This window comes from Phyllopteryx taeniolatus, chromosome 14 (assembly GCF_024500385.1).
Source record: "Phyllopteryx taeniolatus isolate TA_2022b chromosome 14, UOR_Ptae_1.2, whole genome shotgun sequence".
In the NCBI taxonomy this organism is placed as follows: Eukaryota; Metazoa; Chordata; class Actinopteri; order Syngnathiformes; family Syngnathidae; genus Phyllopteryx; species Phyllopteryx taeniolatus.
In genome coordinates this window covers 10,620,945-10,645,523 of record NC_084515.1, presented here as the reverse complement: position 1 = coordinate 10,645,523, position 24,579 = coordinate 10,620,945, and the positions used below count along the sequence as shown (strand labels likewise).

Sequence of the window (24,579 nt, the reverse complement as noted above, 5' to 3'; positions counted from 1 at the left end):
ATATACAGTATAAATGAGAAAATACAGAAAACTATTTTTTAATTATTAACAAAAAAAAGGAAGAAAATCATTATTCAACAATAACAACAAGGAATATTTTGCAAAGGAATAACAAGCCTAAATTGACCCCATCATCTCTTGTTAATGTGAATACATAATCGATACCTTTTTGGGTTGCACCCAACTATGTTTGAGAGAAGTGTGTGAATTGACATCCACACAGGTGGATTCCAGGAAATGAAATAGACTTGAACACAGGAGGTAGCGGTAGAACGAGTCAGGAAGTAGCGGTAGAACGCATCTCTATTGGGAGCTTAAAAGGGTCTCTGCAGGGAGTCATTGTGGCGGTTGGTGGTCTCAGTGGGGGGAAGAGGTGTTCCAAAATAGCTACTGTTGTTGCTGCAAAGGGCGCAGGACCAGCATGCGCCAACTATCTATCTGTCTATTTACTCACAAATTCACTGCCTCAGTGTGAAATCTGGGCTTAGTAGAACACAAAGCTATTATTCTGTTATATGAATAGCAACAGTGGTTATTTGGGCCTTCTGGCAGTGGAACAGCATTTAATTGTTCTACTTGTCACTTTATGTTGCCGGCATAGATAGGTGAACAAATATACTGTAGGTTATTTGTAGTTAACGAACAGTACGATTCTCTCCGGTCTGCACGTAAGGAAAGGAGCAAAGGACGTTATTTGATATCAGGGTGAGCTGATTGGACACAGCGACCGACCAGCACGCTCGGGTAAATGTCGACATGAAGCGGCGGAGTCAACTGTCATGAAGCGGGGGTCTGAAAGGACACAAAAACGTCTCCTAGCAACTGTTTATCTCAGCCAGGAGGCTCCCAAAAAAGCAATAAAAACCAATATCAGATTGCATGCGTGTAGGCTTGGAGTTGACACACGGAATGATTTCATGATCCATCGATGGATCTATCGATGGATCTATCGATCGATCTATAGCGGCGCAGGGCTAACTAACTAACTAACGTCTCACGGTTTTGCTCTTGGGTGAGGTAACTAACTAGTTACAGTAACTAACTGATGAAAACCCTACTTCTTGGTCTTCAAATTTCACACTTGACAGAGGTAACTAACAAACTGAACTAAGTTGGTAAATAGCTAAGTAAGTACTGTAAGTAAGCAAGTACAAAAACAATACTCAGTGTTTCATAGTAAGCATGAAGAGCCCCCGTTAGCTTATTAGCAGCTAGCATTATTGCCCATTGTGTACTGTATTACACATTTATAACCTTACCTAGAGGTGCCTAACATTTTTATCTTTTGTGTGATATTCATGACTCAGCTTTGATCTTATCCTACGGACAAGCTTACTTATTTACTCGATATTTGGCACTTGCGTATTGATGCAAGGACACATCTCAATTTTGATAGATAAATAGGATCGATTTTTGAAGGTAAAAATGTAATCGATATTTGACATTTATATAGTGATACTGTATCATAACAGAAAACAATAAATCACAATAGCGCTATTTTTTTCTGAGGTTGGTTAAAACAGATTGATATTTGACATACTCATATGGCTCCTAGTTAAAACGGATCAATATTTGATGCTTGTGTATTGATGCTGTACTGTGAGAAAAAACAATATGGAAAATCACGATATCGATAAATTTTGTCCCATCCAAATAAAAAGCGTTTGATATTTGATGCTTACCTGGTCCTCGAAGGACAAGGCCTGTCCAACGTCTCGCGGGAAGCCATCAATGACGATGCCGTTGGCGTCGGGAATCTTCATGATCTTCTGCTTGATCTCAGTGATGGTGGTCTCCTGCAAAAACAAAAACAAACAAACAAACAAACAAACAAAAAACGTTTAATCCCATTGGCTCTACACAGCATGATGTTTATCATAAATAAGGGGTGTTATATTCATTTGTGTTGCGTTATGACTGGGAAGCCATTTAAACGTATGATCACCTAATATTATAACATTATACCGTAATTTATTGTGTATAATGCGCACCTACGTATAATACGCACCCCCAGAGTTGACCTCACAATTCTGGAAAACCCTTCTACCTATGTATAATGCATTTTTACAATGCATGATTTTGCTTCTACCCATATGATTAAAACAGGAAGTATTATCTGTATTTTGTTAGTTTTTTCAAAGAATTACTCTTAATTTAAGCACTTTATTTGAACATGTAATACTTTCTTTTTATTTACTTGCTCTTCTTTTGAAATTCACAGCCCTACTTTTATTTAGTAAATGAGAAAACACACAGTTGAGCTCATATGTTGGATTACCCGGGGAGAATTTGTAAGATGGGTACAATTCTTTAAAGAAAACATGGAGGGCCAGGCGAAACACATTTAGTTTTATTTTAATGGGATTCAAATGAAACTGTCAAGCATTTCAGAAAAGCATTATCATCAAACAAAACATAACCATAAAGAAATTAATGATGGTTGTTGTTCAGTCATCAGTCGTATTTAAAAAAACAGTATTTCACAAATTCCACCAAGGTATGTAAACCTATGAGCACAACTGCACATATTATGCAGCCATACGTACCCCTGTCATATTGGAATGAAAGTGTAGGCTACACCTTCTTCATAGCCTCGAGGTGGCGCTGGTATATTAGAATGAAAGTGTACACCTTTCTCATAACCTCTAGGTGGCAGTGGCATATTGAAATGAACGTGTACCACTTTCTCATAACCGCTAGATGTACATTTGTAAAATGGGAACGTTTTATTTTCATTTTCCCCTCTACCTATGTATAATCCATACCAGTGAGTTTGACACCGGTGGCATACTGCCACAAGACCTTGTCAGCTCTGAGCTGCTTCTAAAGTTGCACAAAACCTTGGGGTTTTAACAGCCATGTTGTGCAAGATCTCAGTTCAGCGATCATCATCATAATATGGTTTGTCTGGTTTGCTTTTTCTTTGGCTTTTTTTCATCTTATTATTGCAAAGGAGGAGCAACATCAACAAGAAACAAACAAACAGGAACTCAGCTACTTTGCTTCGAAGGGGCTAGTATTCATTTCTATGTTTTTTCGTTAAATTATTATCACATTTTTGCTTATTCGCTGGGCTGAATCATGTGATTCTAATGCGTCACAAATCCGGTCTTTCGCTGGCTGTGTTAAAAGCACATAAATATTAATTATGACGAGCCGTGACTTAGGCACGGTGGGCGACTGGTTAGAGCGTCTGCCTCACAGTTCTGGGGACCGGGTTTCAATCCCCGGCCCCGCCTGTGTGGAGTTTGCATGTTCTCCCCGTGCCTGCGTGGCTTTTCTCCGGGCACTCCGGTTCCCTCCCACATCCCAAAGACATGCATGGTAGGTTAATTGAAGACTCTAAATTGCCCGTAGGTGTGAATGTGAGTGCAAATGGTTGTTTGTTTGTATGTGCCCTGCGATTGGCTGGCAACCAGTTCAGGGTGTACCCCGCCTCCTGCCCGGTGATAGCTGGGATAGGCTCCAGCACGCCCGCGACACTTGTGAGGATAAACGACTCAGAAAATGGATGGATAGATGGATGGAGCCGTGACTTAAAAGAAATGATGACAGCAGCACACTGCCGGACGATTTATTTCTGTATTCATCCCTCGTTGTTTTAGAGTGCAGCAACATGACGGCGGCCTACCTCACTGGAGGCCACCCAGTGCCAGCATTGTTTAGCGTCACTTACTTCTTCCTGACTGCAAGAGGAGGTCAACAAAAGCAGATACACGAGCGGTACGCCGCTCTAAAAATAACAGAACACGAACATACACGCACATATTCACATACACACACACGAGCGCTGCTTCCATCTCATCGAGATTCCATTAGACGTCTGAGCTTTCCAAGCCTTTAAGTAGTCCAGCAGACTCCATCCAAGCAAGCAAGAAAACAATGCAGGTCACCCTTTTTGGATGTGAGTCACGTTTGACCAAATAACTTGAAAACTAAAGCACAAGACCCCCTTGTGTTATGCTCCAGTTCCATAGATTGCGGAAACAATTGTTCAAAACTGGCACCGAAGGAAAGCCCCTCCTTGTCCCCAATGCAAGTGGGTTTTACCATTGAAATGTCAATATTTACAATACAATAGAATTTATTGTCACTGTCACAGCGACAATTAAAATCAGTTAGGCATCTCACAATTTGCAAGAAACAAAGAAATATAAGCACACAATGATCAAAAGACACTTATTTACAGAACAAACATTCACATTTTGGAGTGTGTGATTCAAGATATGATAAGCTAGTTACGCTATTATTTACATACTGTAATTCACAATTGTTATTGTGCCGTGAGAGTAAATTATCAATCACAATGTTGATGTTTTGTCTCATCCCAATTTAAAACTGATTGATATTTGATATACGTGTCGATACTAAATGGTGAAAAAAAGATACATCACAATACTGATATTTTTGTCCCACCTGTAGTTAAGTGACCGATATTTGACGTCTGAGTATCGATACTGTACCGTGATAGAAAGCGATACATCACGATATCGATAATTCATCCCACCCCGAATCAAAAACTGATTATTGTTACATTAATACATTTGTGGATCAATACAGTGCCGCGAGAGAAAACGATCCGATACATCAAGATATTGATATTATGTTTCACCCTTTGTTAAACATGATCAAATATTGATGTTTGTGTAACAGTATTTTACTGTGAGAGAAACAATACATCAAAATATTGATATTTTGTCCCACTCCGAGTTAAAACTGATAAAAAAATTTGACTATAATGTATCGACACGGTATTGCAGGAGAAACAAATAAGGATAGTCTTATCTGCTCCGATGCAAAGATGATGCCCGACGGCCACGAGTGACTTGATCACGTCTAATAAGCTGCGAGCTTGACCCACTTTGCTGTTTGTTTGACTGCTTCGCATCGGGCCATCTGGCGAGCGGCCGGAAAGGAGGGGAGGGATGCAAACTCTGCAGTTACGGAGGACGAATCGTGAGAGTGCACAGTCGCGACGTGGGCGGGAGTGTCTCGTGTTTTTCGGCATCGCACTCTGCCGCATCAGCGCTTCATCTGCGTGGACAGCAGCCGCCTCCCCCAACCAACCTCGCACAACACACAGAAGATTTTTATTTCTGTACTGTACCTCGAAATCACATTCAGGGTCATCATGAAAACGGTACTGTGAAAAAGTCTTTTATTGTTTTCAGTCAGGAAAGTCTAAAGTGGTTTTGTGGTGTTTAGTGTGACTGTTCCTCTGGAGCTGTGTGGTTCCCAACCACTGTGAGAAATTATCTTATTTCACTTATTTGCAAATTACAAATAATGTAGTTTTGTTCACCTATCTATGCCATATGACATACAGTGACAGGCAGAACAATTACATGCTCTTCCTCTAGATGGCAAAAGCTATAATTAATGACCCTGTGTATCTGCCTGTTGGCATTTGTACAACAGAATAATAACTTTGTGTTCAACTAAACAGGCCCAGATTTCAAAGTGAGTAACGCAATCTTCAGTACTGGCCGGGCCCATAATTGCTGCTGCGTAAGTGTTTGTGGCCACAAGTAGTCTGTATGGATATGAAGACTCCCGGGTTTTAGGGTGGAATGGGATGCATGTAGTACCAGTCTCCTGCTCAAGTTCTTGCCTTTAAGCCTGTCCATCTTTGTCTGTCTTGTTTTTGCTTCACATATGGTGTATCATCTTCTTTCTGGATGAGCTCGGTCAGTGGCGTCACTAGGCCTATTTTAGCGGGGCTGGAGCCCCCTAAAAAATGTCATAGCCCACCCCCCCCCAAAAAAATGTTTTGGTAGTTAGTGGTTATTTCCAAATGTATGCGTCTCAGATCCTAAAATGGGTCTTAAGTCCCTCATAAACGATGTTAGCCGTTCCCAAAATTCCCCTCAGTTGACGAAATGTTGTTGCTATTTTTTTGTTATTTTTGTTTCTTATTTTATTTATTTTACATTTTAGTTTTTTGTTTGTTTTTGAGCTTCAGGAAGGTTGTCGATATGCCAACACACTCACACTAATAAAACTTGCTGCAAGATTTAAAAAAAAAAAAAAAAGCATGTTGTATCTGTAGTCTTTTTTAAAAACCAGTCTTTGGAAAAAAAACTCATACAAAACATGGAGACAAAAAATGTTTTAAAAAATGTATGGATTTAATGGGAGATGGGAGTCTCTCTGAATGTTCTGAACTCCTGTGTCAATGCCAGCGTCACGGTGAGCAGAATAACGCAGGTAGCATGTGAAAGTATGCGCTCGAGTAATGTAAGACATTTGAAACTCAAGTACAAAAACCAACTAAGAACCGTTTCCCTAGCCAGTCTGACTCATTACCTTGACGCTAATGAGACGCGTCCGGCTCCCCGCGTCGTGACACGGACGCCGCTAATGAATGTCTCGTTATGTGCGATGGTGTTCCTCCTGTGTCTTTCTTTGACTACCTGCGGCGCCAGCTCGCCGTTGGTGATGATCTTGGCGATCAGGCTCCATTTCCTGTTGCTGGTGGCGTTGTGGATCATCTTCTTTCGCAGCAGCTCGCCCACCGACACGTACTGGAAGCCGTAGCGCTCGGCGATCTTCAGGCACTGCGTTCCCTTGCCACTGCCAGGGCCCCCTATGGGCACATGGAGAATGTTGGTGCATTGCTCAGTCTTGTGTGTGTGTGTGTGTGTTTTTGAGTGTGAAACATTGTGTGCGTGGGTGTATCGCAACGAGACACCCAGACTTTGTTTGAAGCCTGTTCTGTGTGTTTTGTGGGTAATTTTCAGACTGCGTGCGTATATGTGTGTTTGTGTGTGTGTCTGTTTGTGCACGCCGTGGGGGCTGATGGAACAGGTATGTGTGAAGTTCCTACATTTTTCTGAAAAGCATCTCACTCTCTCTCGCTCACACTTAATTTGGATGGCAAAAACAAGCACGGAGGAAACCTTAAAACTGTAACGCCACAAAAGGCATACATTTAATATTTGATACTTGTGTGTTGATATTGTTCGTCACAGAAAACGTCTGTAAGAGAAAATGATGCATTGCTTCACAGTATCAAGATATTGTCACACTTCTAGTTGGAACTCATCGATATTCGACCTTTGCGTGTCTATACTGCACCAATATGATACATCGCGATAGCGATTTGTTGCTTCTGCATCGATACCGTTGATAAAGTCTTTTCCACAATTTAAATGACAACCTACATTGCAGTGGAGTTACTAAATAAATTACAACGGGGGCGTTGCTAGGTTTTGACGTATGGTGTGGCTTTGCCCCCCCCCCCCCCCAAAAAAATTTTGTCAACGGGAGAGGGGAGAGGGGTAGGTGGGGTTTGAGGTGCGGATGAAACATTTCCACACATGAAAAGGGGTCTTGTATTGGGGTATTGGTAACTTTGCCATAAACACATCCTACCAAATAATTTTTGGGGGGCTTACTAGGTTTTTAGCAGGGCTTCAGCCTAGTGACGCCACTGTGCTTACAAGCTATCCTGGCTTTCTTTTTATTTTCTGGTAGTATGGATTCCTTATGACACAAAATCAGGTTTGATTGGTTTGTAGCTGGAAAATACAGGTGATCATATATGTTGTTGAAAATTGTGTAGAAGCGTGCCCCTCCTTTTATCGTGCAGCCAGCGACAAAGATAGGTTAATGTGGGAAATCTGATTAGGCCAGCATCTAACACAGTGAGTGACATGCAGCCAGGCGTGGCCAAGTAGAAGAGAACGGTGGTGGGAGGGGCATGCCGCAAGAAGCTATTTTTAGCTTCTACACAACGTAAATACTAAATATTCATTTAGATTCATTTAGATATCTGGAAGGGCTCGGAAGTAATAAGAAGCAGCTTCCACTGGACAGAAAACATCATCTTTCCAGATGCTGAGAGACAGGAATTCACCATGTCTTAAAAATAGATTTGTCTTCTACTTCTTCTTCTAACTATTATTAATATTAAGTGCCGAGGCACTAGCATTCACACTTATGTTTAGTGCTTACCAAATGTCTTCTTCCTGTTGCGGTAATGCTGAGAGACAAACCTTCACGTTAATGCTGATGTCTAACAATACATTTGTCTTATACTTCACTTCCAGTTATGATTATAAATTGAATGCTGGGCGGTAATGCTGAGAGGCCAGCATTCACACAGGTGTTGTTGTGTCTAAAACAGATTTGTCTTCCCCTTCTTCTAGTTATTATTAAGTACGGGTGGGAGTATAATGCATTAATCGTGATTAATTAATTACTAACAAATGAGTTAGTTAAAAAAAAAAAAAGTATGCATTTTAATCGCATTTTGTGTTCCAAACAATGCAGAACCTTTGTCAGTGTACGATTTCCTGGTACACAAATTACACACGTCAAAGCTTGGCTACCAAAATGGAGGGACTGGATAGCATAGCGTTCCGAGGCAAATTTCATTAAAAACAATAGCAAAACAAAAACTACCAATGAAAGCCTTGATACGCATGGTTTTGTGCAAATTATGCAAAAAGGAGTTTCCATAACACTGAAGCGCTTCAACCCTTCGACATGTGATCCAACTTTTGAACTATGACGCAGAAACCATTCAAAGGCAACACTTCTTAAAAAGAAAAAGAAAATTAAAATAAATAAATAAATAACTGTCCTAAAATGGCACTTTAACTTTCATTTTCTATTAGTTTTTCTATTTTTTTTTTGTATTGAAATGCAATTAAATGCATTCTTCCAGAGTTAACAATATACCTTTCTGTGTCAATTATTTGATTCAGTGGTCCACTAAAATCCATTTCAATTAACCCATGCTTCTTTTCAAGAAAAAATACTGTTATATGATTCAAATGTAATTAATTGACATTAATTAATTACAAAGCCTATAATGAATTAGATTTTTTTTAATCGAGTCCCACCCCGATTATTAAGTAATTTGCTGACAGACCAGCATTCACACTAATGCTTTAAAAAAGTTCTCTCTCGTGTGAATGATGAAACAAGCATTAACACTCATGTCTTCCCCTTCTTCTGGTTATTATTAAATGCCGCGACTAGCATTCGCACTGATGCCTTTGCATTTTAAAAGGTCTTCTTATTGTTGTGTGAATGATGAGACCAGCATTTACACTGTTTTTGTGTTTCAAAAGGTATTCCCACTGTGTGAATAATGAAACAACCATTCAGACTGCTGTTGTTGTGTCTGAAGAAAAAGTAGCTTGACTTGTCATTGACTTCTAGTCATTATAATTAAGTACGGTAAATACAGAGCCTAGTATTGAGACTAACGCTTCCAAAATATCCTCTTCCTGTTGTGGTAATAATACTGAGGGACAAATTCACAATTCAGATTGATTGGTTGTTGTGTTAAAAAGACAGATTTGTTTTTTACTACTTCTTCTTCTGGTTCTAATTGGGGGGTTGTAGTGGAGTGTACATTTATAATGCAACGGGCAAGACTGTTCCGGGGCCCTGAGCATTTGGGGGACCCCGAACCCCCTGCACACCCCTTCCCCCTGTTGACCCCCCGATCATAGAGCTGATTCTATATTCTAATATTTTGGTTACTTTATTTAGCTAAACGAGTATCTGAGTGCAGTTGAAAACCATTGCAAATGACAACCACCCGAAAATCAGAACTCCAAGAAGGAGTAGAGGACAAATCTACAAACACTGAGCCTGTTTGTCATTTACCGATGACGAGGATGACTTTGGGCCGCGGCCTGGATGGATCAAACACTTCGTACTCCTCGATGAGCTCGGCTGTCTCCGACAGGTCCGAGTCGCTCTCGATGGAGAACTGGCTGATGGGAGGGAGGCGTTCGTAGCGTCTGTAGGGGAAATTTGGACTGTCGGGCATCACTGTCACACACACACACACACACATGCACACAGGCATTAGCATAAGTGCGTTCGGGGTAAATATCGTCATCATCATCATGCACTCCGGGTGACTCAGCTGTCCATCACGCTACGTAAAACCACATAAAAAAACAACACGTGCGTGCTAAGTATCACATCTGCGATGACATTGCGAGCGTGATTAGCAGATTAAAAGAGCAAAGGTCTGATTTGATATGGATTTTGAGGGCAGTAGTTCAGTCCGTGAAGAACATCTTTTTCTTCTTCTAGTTATTATTAGTAGGCCTAATGCGGATCATATTCGCACTGATGCGTATGCCGTTAAAAGCGTCTTCTTTCGGTTGTGATTGGTGAGAGACAAGCATTCACATTGATGCGGTGTCTGAAAAGAAATGTGTCCTCTTCTTCCAGTTGTAATTATTGGGGTCCAAACACAGAGCTACAAAGGCCCTATTGAAGTCGGTGAATTTCTTTTTATTAGCAGCTGACACCAATGCATCCGGATGAAACTCAATCCGGCGCGTATGTTCAATAATGACAAGATGCACAAAAATAGGGAACCTATGCTTGGAAATGCACAGGTAGTCAGACATTTTGGTTCAAAGGTTTTTTTTTTAGGGATTTGGGCCATTCCCAAGAGTCGTACCAGATTGCCACCAAAATTGCCCTAGGTAGTTTTTAGAACTGGATGACTAACTGGATCAAATGCTTTGCAACAAAGGAACATACAGTATGTCTGCTTCTTAAAAACAAACAAACACAGTAAGAAATGTGTTTGAATTGCAAATTCCAGCCATGTTTTGCATTCGAGCCATAGCCGGAATACGCAGACTGATGAACGAGGCTTCAGTTCATGTTAATAATTAAACCATGAACAAAAACTTGGTCTGGGCCAGGGGTGGGCAACCTACTGCCCGAGACCCATACAGTTTATGCTCCGCCAAAACATAATAAAACATGAAATGTTCATCACATACTGTACAGCAGTGATTCTCAACTGGTGGGTCGGGACCCAAAAGTGGGTCCTGGAGCCATTTTGGGTGGGTCGTGGACAGCTATCTGCTATGTCTTCATATTCAGATTTTTTTGTTTTCAAGTTCCCACATACAACATATTAGGTAAGCGACAAGAAATATTACTCTCTTGTGCTCTTGTCACTACTTGACAACGTACACAAATACACTGCAGCTCAGTGTCTGGCTAGTGGGCGTCAGGGCTAGCAATACGCTTCTGGCGGTATGTCAAATTCATTTGAAATGACGTTTAAAATATAACATACTGTACATGTGTTTTCAGATGATTAAAAAAAAAAAAACATTCTCAACTTTTATAAAAGTGGGTCGTGACTTTGCAACAATAGGAACATGCAGGATACGAGCCGTTGTTCAGCCGATTTTTAGCTTTGACTTGCAATACGAGCGCTGTATGGTGGTGGCAAACTCAACTCAAATCAAGTTTACTGCCCAAAATTAACATTCAGATAAGATAAAGAGAATTACTAATTGTGTATTTCAAACAACCAAGCGACTTTACCTTAGGAATGCCCTCGCTAACTTAATGCTAATACTTAATGGAAAATGCCATCATATCACCTCAGACCAGCGATTAGCATCCATAGTCACAGTGTTAAAACCCTTCAAGTATTTGAACACAAATGATGTAGCGACACGTTACCACAATACCACAATATTCACAGGCATATATTCTTTATCCTCTGTGAAAAATGACTAATATTATTGCAGCTTATTGAGTCATTGAGAGTCGTGGTGACTATTCTTTGTTTGTGTTTGTATGACTGCATTATATTGCCCCCCAGTGGCCAAGATGGGCACACCAGAAGGAACAGCACAATGAAATGAATTGAATTGAAGCATTAAATCATGATGCACAAACTGTTGAATTCTATTCAATTATGTTTGATGTTTTCATTAAGGACAATATTATAGAGTGCTATTTTCCATTCATTTCAATTGGGAAATATGATTTGAGATGAAGAAGTGTTTTGAGTTAGAAACAAGGCCACGGAATAAATAAAACTTTTATCTGAAGGCGCGACTGCATGATAATGATCGATGGTTGCGTTGGCTCTGGGAGGACTACAGCGTCATCTCTGAGCGTGTTGCTGTCTGCCGTTGTGATTTATAGCCTCTGGCACTTTTCTGGGGGGGGGGGGGATTCAATCACAGCACAGATGGGCTCCAGACTGGAACGCAATAAAAATCTCTTTCGCTCCCTAATCTCAACAAACTTTACCAAAATCTTGTGGTAGACTTCATAGTGCATCCTAACCAGGGAATTCCAGAAGGTACTGAGCAAATATCAACGCCAACGTAACATTATGCCCAAATTAACACTGCACTTAAACACAGAAAAACAAAAAAAACCATAATAACTCAATTGGAATGTATTGTTAACAAAAGTTGAATAAAAATAAAAGTTTCAAAACAAATGGTTCTTTCTTTCTGAACTGTACTTAAGCAGTGATTCTTTCGCATGCCACCAGAGGGAGCCCGCGTACAACTTGTGGTACTCGTTCCGCACTTTTGAGAATCACTGATCAAATTAATCTGTGAGTCTACGTAATTTTAGCAGAATGATGACACGACAGCCGAGTTCCACCCACCGTTTCTGAAGAGCGAGCGGCGCGACTGGCCGCCGTTGAGAGGCGGCAGCGGCTTCTTCTCCTGGCCCACGAACGTGTCCCACCGCACCTTGTCCGGCCCGCCCAGCTCCCGCACTTTTTTCAGGCAGCCCTCCAGGTAGTCCACAGGGTCATCGGGCCGGTGGTACATCAGACCCGTCAGCAGGCTCTGAAGGTAAAGACGGAGAGTCGGGCTCAAGAGGCGTAATAGACTTCCTCCAATTATAGAAAACATCTATTTTGTAGCGTCATTATCAGGGCACTTCAACTACAGCCGATTGTAAGCAATAAAATGTCTGTGATTGCTCACTTTTATTAGATGATTGCTCATAAGTGAAGACTAATTAAGAGCATGACCCCATTCACTGTATGCCTCCAGGAGTATGAATGGATTTCATTATTACATTTATGGTGCATATACAGTTGCTCTTCCTCTTGCTTTTCTGCTCAAAATATCCTCAGGAGTGTCGGCGCCACGCTTAAAACTTAAATCATGTTATGAGCGTGAAGTTGCATGTCCACGAGAACAAGTATTTTTATGAGCAGAAATTTGTAAAACTATGAGGCAAAGGTTTTAGTTTTCCGTAAAAAAAAAAAGATCTTCGGAATTGTTTTTTTCTAGACAAATTAAAGCGTAAAGGACTTTTAAGGTTACCTGAAATAAAAAAAATACTACATTCAGGACAAAAATGGTAACGTTACAAGAATGAAATATTTCCACAAGCAAAAATTTTTAAAATTAGGACTGTAGTCTCATAATTCTTCAGTATAAGTATTATGACTTTTTTGTATGAAAACATATGAAAATGAAAAGATAAATAGAAAGCCACTCTAAAAAAAAACAATTATGAAGAAACTTACGAGACAAAAATTAGATTATTACTTGTTTTAACATTAAAAAGATGCAATTTTACTAGAATAAAAGTTGATTAGATAAAGAAATTATAGGGTGACTCTAAAAATTTAAATACAAGAACAAAATCAGATTTTTATGATCACAGTCATAAAATTACAAGACAAAAGTTAGAATTTTTCTTAAACATAGAATACATCATATATCAAAAACGTATACTGTAATCAAGAAACTCCAATTTAAAAAAAAAAAATCCTTATGTTACAAGGATAAAGTGCGAAAAGTTGAAATTTTACTTTAAAAAAAATGATGATCTATATTGAGTCAAGAAACACTGAAAAGAAAAATACGACAATTATGGAAAAAACATTACGAGACTAAAGTTGCAATATTACTCCTAAAAAAATCTAGATTGTCTAAATTTTAGGAGAATAACATGATTACCATCTTAAAAAGAGAAAGAATAAAGGAGTATTAGAGCAACAATTAAAAGCAATATACAATTATTAAAAAACAAAAAAAGACAAGACTACTTTTTTTTTAATAGAAAAAGTCATAACATTGCGAGATAAAAGTCAAATTTTACTTGAAAAGGGGCAATTCTATGAATTTTAGGACAATAGCGATAGTGAGATTACACACATAAAGAAAGAAAAAAGGAGTATTGAGGCAAGCAACACTGAAAAGAAAAATACAACAATTCCGAAAAAAATTACAGGTCGTGACAGTACAAGGATACATATATTTGTTTACAAGCAATGCAATAGCATGATGCTGTATATTATGATTATTATTAAATACTATATGTTAATTACCTATACTGTCGTGCTGTTTGCTTGTAAACTAATAAAATCAGGTCTAGGTTCATGTAAGGCTCCTTTACATAACAATAAAGTTAAAAAGAAATGACTGAATATTAAGAAGGGAATGTACTGTACTTTTCGTGAGGAACGCTGTGTCCAACATGCAACACACTTAAATGGCACTGTCAATTTAGCAAATATGGAAGCATGCAGCAAGACGTCTCGATGGATGCATTTCACTTCGGTGTCCATTTTTGGAAACGCAAGATATCACAAGCGTCATCTCCGTGCACGCGCGCATGCATGCCTTCGTAGCTCACCTCAAATAGTTGAGGTATCTCCCGCCGTGCCAGATACTCCTTGGCATCGTTGGTGTTCATCTCCTCTGAGATTTGCAACTTGCTAGCCTTTGAATCGTCTTTGTTTTTTTGCTCTGTTTTTTGTTGTTGTTGTTTTTTTTGGTTTTTTTTTTGGCTTTTTGTTTTTGCTCCTCAGCGACTCTCTACAAGTCACACCGCCGCAAGCTCAGCGCATCGTGGCCGTGTGCGTGTGCTCTACTCCCGGATTCCTGCAGGCGAAGCCGCGGCGACGCGGCACCCTCCTCCTCATCGTCATCTCTCTCACTCACTCTCTCTCTCTCTCTCTCTCTACCCCTCCTCCTTCTCACTGATGCAAATCAAATGCGAGCCTCAGCCGTCCCCCCCGACACTGCCTGACATAAACTATAAAAATACTGCACATTTGTCACTTTTTTTTTTTTTTAAAGATAAGAAAACTACAAATTCAAAAATGTCAGGTATTTGGCAAAGAGAAGCATATGAGCGAAATCTTAAAATGACAATAAAAAAGAATTTCTCCAAAACAAAGCTGTAATTCTTCAAGAAAAAAGATGCAATTTGAGCCAAAGAAAATCAGGATTAATAATAAATAAGTAGGAAAGTTGTATTTTTTTCTTAAGACAAAAAGTCATAATAATACAGGAAAATCTATTGAATTGATAGACGGAAAAACCTGGCTGAGATCTATGACTTCAATGACCTTTGCCCTACCATCAACTTGCTATTTGTCTCTAAAATTCTGGGAAAAGTCGTGGCAGCACAGGTGTAGACTAATTTCTCGCAATAAGTTGAGTTCAAGTTAACGCAAAAACAGACATTTCCATTTTTGGTGATATTTTGTAAAATGTATTTTTTAAATTTCTTGTTTTCAGGTTAAAGCTAATAATGTTTACAGTATTTAGCATATTCTAAGTATTATTATTCTTAAACTTATAAGAAAAAAAAGTCGTCAATTCTAGGCAAATAACATTTGGATTTTACAAGATAAAAATTTGGAATTTAAACACATAACATATGAAGCAGTATTAAAGCCTCACAAAAATGTAAACTAAAATACTAAAATATAAATAAGTTGTAATGTTATGAAAGTAAAGACCTATTTTTAAGTGGAAAAAGTAAAAACTAGAATGAAGTATTTTTACAGGAAAGAAACATAATTTCGGCGGAACTGTGGGCGACTGGTTAGAGCGTCTGCCTCACAGTTCTGAGGACCGGGATTCAATCCCCGACCCCGCCTGTGTGGACTTTGCATGTTCTCCCCGTGCCTGCGTGGGTTTTCTCCGGGCACTCCGGTTTCCTCCCACATCCCAAAAACATGCATGGTAGGTTCATTGAAGTCTCTAAATTGCCCGTAGGTGTGAATGTGAGTGCGAATGGTTGTTTGTTTCTATGTGCCCTGCGATTGGCTGGCGACCAGTTCAGGGTGTACCCCGCCTCCTGCCCGGTGATAGCTGGGATAGGCTCCAGCACTCCCGCGACCCTAGTGAGGAGAAGCGGCTCAGAAAATGGATGGATAGAAACATAATTTCACGAGAATAAAGTCTTAAATTCAATGCAAAAAAAAAAACTTGACTTTACTAGACAAAAAGAAATCACAATTTTACTTCTTAGCAAAAAAAGTAGATTAATAATTTTACAGGCTTAATCGTAATAAGTACGAATGAGTACTATGGCCGCACACTGATAATACTGAAAGTAAGAAGATGGCAGTTTTACTAATATCAAATCATGAGAATTTTATTATGCACATTTGTTATGTGTCATTATGAGAAAAGGTTTGTATTTTTACAACCGGAAAAGTGTGTTTATGGCGATCTCCCCGTCCGTTTTCTGCTATGTTGATGCAACGAAGAAGCAAATGCTGGTTAGATTACGTTGGAGTCCAATAAAGATCCACATAAAGGACATTAGTGAATCTTATACTCTCTGCTCTTATGCGCTCTTTTGTCTCTCTAAGGTCACTACTTTATTCAAAACATTTCTTATTCAGAGACAGTGCTGTGAACGCCCCCAAGGGCATTTAAAACAGCTGTTCAACGTCCTTTCAAGTGTTGTTGCATAATGTTGCCGCACGGCCAATATAGAAGCCCTTATGTGTTTGGCTGGAGACCATCATTTGACTTGCGCCACAATGACTTAACGCGTGTTATGACGGCTGGAAATAAGTGATGTGTTCCACGCTTCTCACAAGATCCATTTTTTTTTTTTTAAGGGTATGAGACATTTTGAGTTTCCTGGAACATTTGTCAACTTTATCCCAATCCTTCCAGACTTTGATTCTGCCTGTAAGTTAAATATCAGAGAATGACATTTTGAACAGGATCCAGTCACTATACACAACAATACAAAGTGGCATAGGTTGCTGCTCATACATATTTTTGTGGTTATGTATTTGCGGGAAGAGACTTTGACTTTGGGCGAGAGGCAGGGTACACCCTGGACTGATCGCCAGCCAATCACAGGGCACGTACGTATGAACAGGCAGTAACACTCGCATTCACACATATGGACAATTTAGAGTCTTGAATGAACCCAACATGCAAGTTTTTGGAATGCGGGAGGAAGCCCAAGTACCTGGAGAAACATGCAAACGCCACACTGGAAGGCATGAGCCTAGATTCGAACACAGAATCTCTCAACTTTGAGGCAGTAGTGCTAACCACCTGCTCACCGTGCTGTAATTGTGGCTAACTATACCTACTTAACACTAACAACTAGATGTGTGCGCCCAAGAAAAAGGACAAACCTTTCTGATTATATTTTGACATGGTTTAACTGGAAGCATGTTATTATGGTATTATTAGGGAGGTACGTTACATTATTCTAACAAACGATATACATAATTAATTACGCAGATGGGGCAATAAGTCTAGATAAGAAAAAAAAAAAAAAGTCTATTTTCCGCTTTAGATATGTTTTCACTGGAGAGATTGCAAAACTACTCACACTTGGGCTTTTTTTGCTATCAAAACAACAAGTCGTCCATAGCTTTGCTAATCTTGTGAACTGTCTCAAAAAAGGGATAAATTAGCTAATGATAACAATTCAAAAATATACACTTTACCTATATATATATTTTTTCAGATTAGATGGCAAATTTTTGAAAGCCAGAATCTCGTGTTTCTTTGGACTGGCACAAGACACATCAAATTTACCGAGACTCACACAGGAGCAGACAACGTGAAACAATTCTCTTCAATAAGGCCATGAATGGGGAATAGCTTGCTTCTCCGAATCTTGCGCCATCGTCGTCGGTGCTCCCTGGTTCACGTTCCCCCACGTCTCTCCTGCCGCTTGTTTTTTTCCCACATTTTACGTGGATTAGATTAATCAAGACCTCAACTACAAATTGACCTCAACTACAAATTGACTTTACCGCTTTTGTTTTTTCAGTTTTTTCTTTTTACGTCACCTGCGAATGTTGAAAAAAAGTAATGAGACTTTAGACAAAGGAGTAGAAAAGATGTTTTCAAATATAGGGAGTAAAAGCAAAAATAAGTCAGTACTACATACTTTAAGTAAAGTACAGATATATGAAAATCTACATAAGTAGGTGACAGTAAGTAAGTATTTGTACTTCATTACTTCCTAGTCCTGTTTTTTTTTTTAAACAGATATTATATGACAGGGGCAACACAGTCATGATATTGAACTAAAATGATTTGTTTTATGACAGATCTGACGTGACAGTCATCGTTACGAGCTCTTATTTTGACACGTACTAACCGGAAGTACTCATTTAATTTAGCCGGGGTATTTTTTTTTCGCGTCCCTTCCTGGTGTCACTACCACACAATGAAAATTCCCACTCTCACAATCTTATTGAGCAGCCTTTTCTCAGCAGACGGCATTCATGTCCAGGTAAGCCTTGATTATTTTACGGTTTTACGCGGGTGGGCGACGCATTTCACCGGTTCGCTTCCTGTGCCTTTATGCTTGTTGTCATGTCCCTGCTAGCTTGCCGTGCTCTCATGTTATGGTCATATAATGTATATATATTATATAATTTTTTTAACTGACACCTATTTAAAAAAAAAAAAAAAAAAACGCGTTTGTCTTTTCTCACCCTTTTAAACCAGGACACTGCCGGGCAGTTCTTCAGCAGCGGTCACACCAACAACTGGGTGGTTCTGGTCAGTGATGCAACGTCCCTTTAAAGTCACGAGTTGCTATTCTGTCCTCTTTATCACGCTTCAACCTGTGTGCTGTTAACAGGTGTGCACGTCCAGGTTCTGGTTTAACTACCGTCATGTTGCCAACACTCTATCCGTGTACAGGAGCGTCAAGCGTCTCGGCATCCCCGATAGGTGAATATCATAGATATGAATAGTAGATACACCGCAGAGATAAACTACATGCCAACGTCGCGGCCATGTTGGGGAGGTCGACTGTGATCGTCAAAGGCATTTCTCAGATGGACGTTTGTCTTTCTCTATTTTTTTTGTCAATGCCAAGGCGTGGAAAAAAAAAAATATATATATTTTCACCTGTGAAAACTTACTCACAGTTCGCTTGTCGTACGCCGTTGTGCGCAGCACAATGTACCAGCATCCTTGGGCGTTAGGTTTTCTTGTCGTCCACACACATGAAACGTGCTGAAGACTTTGACCCTTGTAGCTCAGAGTTGCCCAAGACACAAATCTCAATAGGGGGATGTGACATAGGTCGTGCCATATTGGAAATTATTTTTCACGTTTCCCAAATTCCCACTTTTTTCAGCATTTCGAATTTTCCATAACAAACTAATGGAGACATTTTACAAATTTACCTAATACTTCCACATTTCCCGACCAAACCATTCCAACATCAAACTTCCGCTCATCAGTACATCGAAGTACCTATTTTTCACATTCCCCAGTTTTCCAAATTTTTCAGTATTTATTTTCCTTGGCAACATACAATCATACATGCATACATATAGCATACCTGCTGTTCCATGTTAGGCTTTACGCAATTATCATTAGAAACAGTACGTAAATACAGGGCAAGATGTAAAATCCTCATCGATTGCACTGCAATTCTCATTATATTGGTACTATAATTCATTATTTTTACATTTTCCAATTCTTACGTTCGCTTTCCTACATTTCAGTTAATTCTATAACATTTGAGCTCCTTATTGGAGCATTCACATACAATTGCTACAGACATTCTATTCTCTAGTTAATTTTCAAACTTTTTCCTGGTCTACTAGCCACATTGTGTTGATGCTGGCAGACGACATGGCTTGCAGCCACAGGAACCCGAAGCCGGCCACCGTGTTCAGCCACAAGAACATGGAGCTGAACGTGTACGGCGACGACGTGGAGGTGGACTACCGAGGTTACGAGGTCTGTTCAGTAAGATCCAAAATCAAGCCACCTTTCAATCTTAAGTTCCTTTTAACCTTTAATTCCTGGCCCTCGTATTGTGCAGTTTGAGAGTAGGAATGTTACCCTCGAGCTAGGAATTTTTTAAAGAACCTTCGAGTGTCTGGACGTTTGGCAATCACTGTAAGAAACGCCCCATGCTAAATTTTAACAATAGTTCAATCCAAACACAACAGGCCTCCCGAAAATGCCTAACTGCGTCAAATTACTTTGGTTGAAATATGGTTCCTCCCCTACACCCAAAAAATGCATTTCCCAGTTTGTTGACCTTGTTTTAAAAGGGTCGCCATCCAGCAGGGTAGTCCGTATAATGTTGCTGTCTTCACGTTCAGGTGACTGTGGAGAATTACCTGCGAGTTCTGACAGGGAGGCTTCCCGCTAGCACGCCGCGCTCCAAACGTCTTCTGTCTGATGACCGAAGCAACATCCTCATTTACCTGACAGGTCAGTATTAAAGCACACATCCACTGTTGCATTTCTGTCTTGTTGTATATTGGAGGCTGGTTAACGTCCAAGTTGCTTGAAAGTAAAATGTCAAACTGTCATAAATTCTTATTAACTGTCCAAGCACTGTTTTAGGGACAAATTCATCATTTTTGTCATACCTCTTAAAGATACCTAACGGAAGTGGAACACGAAAGTATTACAGAATGATTATCAGTTAGTGACATTTTGTAGATATTGGTGGAATTAATATATTGTGTTTTACCCATGTATCCCTGTATTAGTTACAAGATGAACAGATTGCTTTTAAAATGTGTGTTTGTTTTAAAAGGCCATGGTGGAAATGGCTTCCTGAAGTTCCAGGACTCTGAGGAGATCAGCAATGTGGAGCTGGCAGATGCCTTTGAACAGATGTGGCAAAAAAGGAGGTAAATAAATATCCTTGTACTTGTAAAAGCAATGTGAGCAATCACAAAGAAATTAAACATACATTCAAATGTGCACAATATTGTGAAGCAATTGCATCATACTGGAACTGTAATTGTCGCTAAAGATGCAGCATAAGGTCACATATCATTAATGCTGTGCAGGGAACATGTTTACAACATGTGGCTAGTCTCCACATTTGAGTATTTGCATGCCTCGCTAGGTGTTTCTGTTTTGGTTAGCAAATGCAGTTGAAAATGGGTGCGTGTAAAGTATAGTGTCTTTGAACTGAAACCATTATACAACCCCAATTCCAATGAAGTTGGGACGTTGTGTTAAACATGCATAAAAACAGAATACAATGATTAGGAAATCATGTTCAACCTGTATTTAATTGAATACACTACAAAGACAAGATATTTAATGTTCAAACTGATACACTTTATTGTTTTTAGCAAATAATCATTAACTTCAAATTTTATGGCTGGAACACGTTCCAAAAAAGCTGGGACAGGGTCATGTTTACCACTGTGTTACATCACCTTTTCTTTTAACAACATTCAATAAACGTTTTGGAACTGAGGACACTAATTGTCGAAGCTTTGTATGTGGAATTCTTTCCCATTCTTGCTTGATGTACAACTTCAGCTGTTCAACAGTCCGGGGTCTCCGTTGTCGTATTTTACGCTTCATAATGCGCCACACATTTTCAATGGTGGACAGGTCTGGACTGCAGGCAGGCCAGTCGAGTACCCGCACTCTTTTACTACAAAGCCACATTGTTGTAACACGTGCAAATGTGGTTTGGCATTGTCTTGCTGAAATAAGCAGGGGCATCCATGAAAAAGACGTTGCTTGGATGGCAGCATATGTTTCTCCAAAACCTGTATGTACCTTTCAGCATTAATGCTGCCTTCACAGATGTCTAAGTTACCCATGCCATTGGCACTCACACAGACCCATACCATCACAGATGCTGGCTTTTGAACATTGCGTCCATAACAGTCCGGATGGTTCTTTTCCTCTTTGGCCCGGAGGACACGATGTCGACAATTTCCAAAACCAATTTGAAATGTGGACACGTCGGACCACAGAACACTTTTCCACTTTGCATCAGTCCATCTTAGATGAGCTCGGGCCCAGAGAAGCTGGCAGCGTTTCTGGGTGTTGTTGATAAATAGCTTTTGCTTTGCATAGTAGCGTTTCAAGTTGCATTTACGGATGTAGCACCAAACTGTTTTTACTGACATTGGTTTTCTAAAGTGTTCCTGAGCCCATGTGGTGATATCCTTTACACCTTGATGTCGGTTTTTGATGCAGTGCCGCCTGAGTGATCGAAGGTCATGGGCATTCAATGTTGGTTTTCGGTCTTGCCGCTTACATGCAGTGATTTCTCCAGATTCTCTGAACCTTTTGATGATATTATGGACCGTAGATGATGATAATCCTTAAATTCGTTGCTATTGTACATTGAGGAACATTGTCCTTAAACTGTTGGACTATTTTCTCACGCACTTGTTCACAAAGAGGTGAACCTCACCCCATCTTTGCTTGTGACTGACTGAGCAATTCAGGGAAGCTCCTTTTATACCCAATCATGGCACCCACCTGTTCCCAATTAGCCTGTTCACCTGTGGGATGCTCCAAACAGGTGTTTGATGAGCATTCCTCAACTTTCTCAGTCTTCTTTGCCACCTGTCCCAGCTTTTTTGGGACGTGTTGCAGGCATAAAATTCTAAGTTAATGATTATTTGCTGAAAACAATAAAGTTTATCATTTTGAACATTAAATATCTTATATTTGTAGTGTATTCAATTAAATATAGGTTGAACATGATTTGCAAATCATTGTATTCTTTGTTTATGTTTAACACAATGTCCCAAACTTCATTGGAATTGGGGTTGTACTTACTAGCAAAGACGTACCGACACCAGTGTCAGTTTTAATGCCGATACTGTACGTCTGTAGTCGTTTTGTACAGTGTACAATTGCAAGACATAATGGCATTATCAAATGTTGCTACTCTGTATAAGCGAGTACTCAAATGTAAGTACTCGTACTTGTTTACAACTTGCTACCATTTATTGAGTGCAAAATTAAACTACTATAAGTCTCCCAAAAAAACAAGGCAGTCCGGGCAGAACTAATAAGTCTCATACCTTGCCGCTACATAAATACACATGGACGGACGCAATATTTTTCATAGTTGCCATAGCAACAGCTCAATGAAAGATGATTTCAGTTGTGTGTGCATGACAGGTTTTCTCCAACTGGATGACTTCTTTTTTTGACGGCGTGTACATGTGATGGCAGGTACAACGAGCTGCTTTTCATCATCGACACCTGTCAGGGAGCTTCCATGTACGAAAGGTTCTACTCTCCAAACATCATAGCTATAGCCAGCAGTCAAGTCGGAGAGGACTCCTTGTCGGTGGGTTACCTGCTTGCATGAATAGTTACACTTTAACCATTCGCATTATTATCTGCTTTATTGCAAAAATATGAAGATTGACCATGAGTGAATTTGTGCTTCATTGCAGCACCAACCAGATTCGGCCATCGGTGTCCATTTGATGGACCGTTTCACCTTCTACCTGCTGGGATTTCTGGAAGACATCCACCCCGCCAGCAAAACTAATATGAACGACATGGTGAGCTCATTTCGCTGCTTCTTCTACACCATTCTCACCCAGCGTGCATTTCCGAACCTCGCTTTGTGCACCGAGAACAGAAAAGGGCCTTAAAAACACTAGAAGCATTGAGTCTCGATAAGATGAAGAATTAAAATCATTGCCAGAAAAGGCGCGACAATTTAAGTATACCATTGACGGCCGTTTCAACAGTCCATTACATTTTTTTGTACAAAAACCCTTTGCACACAATCCATTTCACACTGCCTTTACCCAAAGTTGGCACATCAGAGGTGAGGTAGCTACGTAGGCACAGGAAGCGGGACAATCCCGGGTCTGTAGTGCGCATGCACACAACTGATGCAGTCTCAGGTGTTCCGATACAGCGGTGCCTTGAGATACGAGTGACCTGACTTGCCGTTTTTTCAAGATACAAGCTGTTTTTCGCATTATTTTTATTTAATACACTTTGTGTATTTAAAACAACCACACAGCGTTGACTCTGCTTAGCTTAACGCTCACCAACTTATAGCGGTGTGTCCGCTGTATGCGCCACACGCATGGGTCCACAACACTATTTGACGAGTGTAATTCGGTGGCTTGGTGATGAAGTGCTGCATCTAAAAGTAAAAATGCCATTAGTGCTTGCTTTTTTTTTTGGGCTCCCGCTCCTGTCCAAGCGACCAGCCTCGTCACATTGGCCCCTCAGTAGAGGGAGTGGGGTGAACAGTGACTTCATGTCATGAGAAAGGACAGACGGAGTTCTGCAAAACCTAAAAAGAAAATGGCGAAGAGCATACTATTATTATTCTCGATTCTGGGTCTATTTTAATGAAAGCATGTCAAGACATTATTCAGACACCTGGGAACTGTTTTAATTAGTGACAAAAACAGTGTCCCAAATATTTGGTGGCTTCGAAGGCTTTCAGGGACTAACGTCCTTTTTTTTCGTTTCTTGTTAAAATCTCTTTGGTCTTAAAATAACCACGTGAACGTCACACATATGACTGGCTGGCTGGACATGAAATGGAATTTATGATGCATGTTCAGGGGTGTTGACCTTTGACATGATGGTGACAATGTTGGCTTCATGCTGTCGCATGGCGGTAGCTCGGCATCACCCCCATAATACCCTCCCCTTCCCCAACTCCAGCCGAAGCTCTAACAGCCTCAGGAAATAGTCTAAAACATCCATTCGTCACCTCTCACTAATTACTTCCCCCTATTGTTCTGGGCCTTTTTGGGATCAATGTGACCGATTTGTCAGACGTGCGGCAATGCAT

At 40.0% G+C, this 24,579-nt stretch overlaps 2 protein-coding genes across 8 annotated transcripts in view; one reads left to right on the top strand and one right to left on the bottom strand.

The window, feature by feature from the left end:
* The window catches only part of ak5 (adenylate kinase 5), a 35,356-nt gene extending 16,639 nt beyond the window's left edge, over positions 1-18,717 (bottom strand). For 2 of the 6 annotated variants that reach the window (XM_061797198.1, XM_061797197.1), the window contains exons 1-5: positions 14,410-14,804; positions 12,416-12,602; positions 9,625-9,792; positions 6,414-6,586; positions 1,683-1,796 (exon numbers count right to left, since the gene is read on the bottom strand). In XM_061797198.1, coding sequence (XP_061653182.1) covers positions 1,683-1,796; positions 6,414-6,586; positions 9,625-9,792; positions 12,416-12,602; positions 14,410-14,469 — 702 coding nt within the window. In that variant the 5' untranslated portion in view covers positions 14,470-14,804. Of the gene's footprint in view, positions 1-1,682; positions 1,797-6,413; positions 6,587-9,624; positions 9,793-12,415; positions 12,603-14,409; positions 14,821-18,493 lie in introns of those variants that run through there. The other 4 variants (XM_061797200.1, XM_061797201.1, XM_061797196.1 and 1 more) reach the window with 4 other exon arrangements.
* The window catches only part of pigk (phosphatidylinositol glycan anchor biosynthesis, class K), a 33,459-nt gene continuing 26,302 nt past the window's right edge, over positions 17,423-24,579 (top strand). Inside the window, exons 1-8 of one of the 2 annotated variants that reach the window (XM_061797202.1) lie at positions 17,427-18,288; positions 18,507-18,560; positions 18,643-18,734; positions 19,622-19,757; positions 20,129-20,240; positions 20,572-20,668; positions 22,980-23,097; positions 23,207-23,317. In XM_061797202.1, coding sequence (XP_061653186.1) covers positions 18,223-18,288; positions 18,507-18,560; positions 18,643-18,734; positions 19,622-19,757; positions 20,129-20,240; positions 20,572-20,668; positions 22,980-23,097; positions 23,207-23,317 — 786 coding nt within the window. In that variant the 5' untranslated portion in view covers positions 17,427-18,222. Of the gene's footprint in view, positions 18,289-18,506; positions 18,561-18,642; positions 18,735-19,621; positions 19,758-20,128; positions 20,241-20,571; positions 20,669-22,979; positions 23,098-23,206; positions 23,318-24,579 lie in introns of both variants that reach the window. The other variant, XM_061797203.1, reaches the window with a different exon arrangement.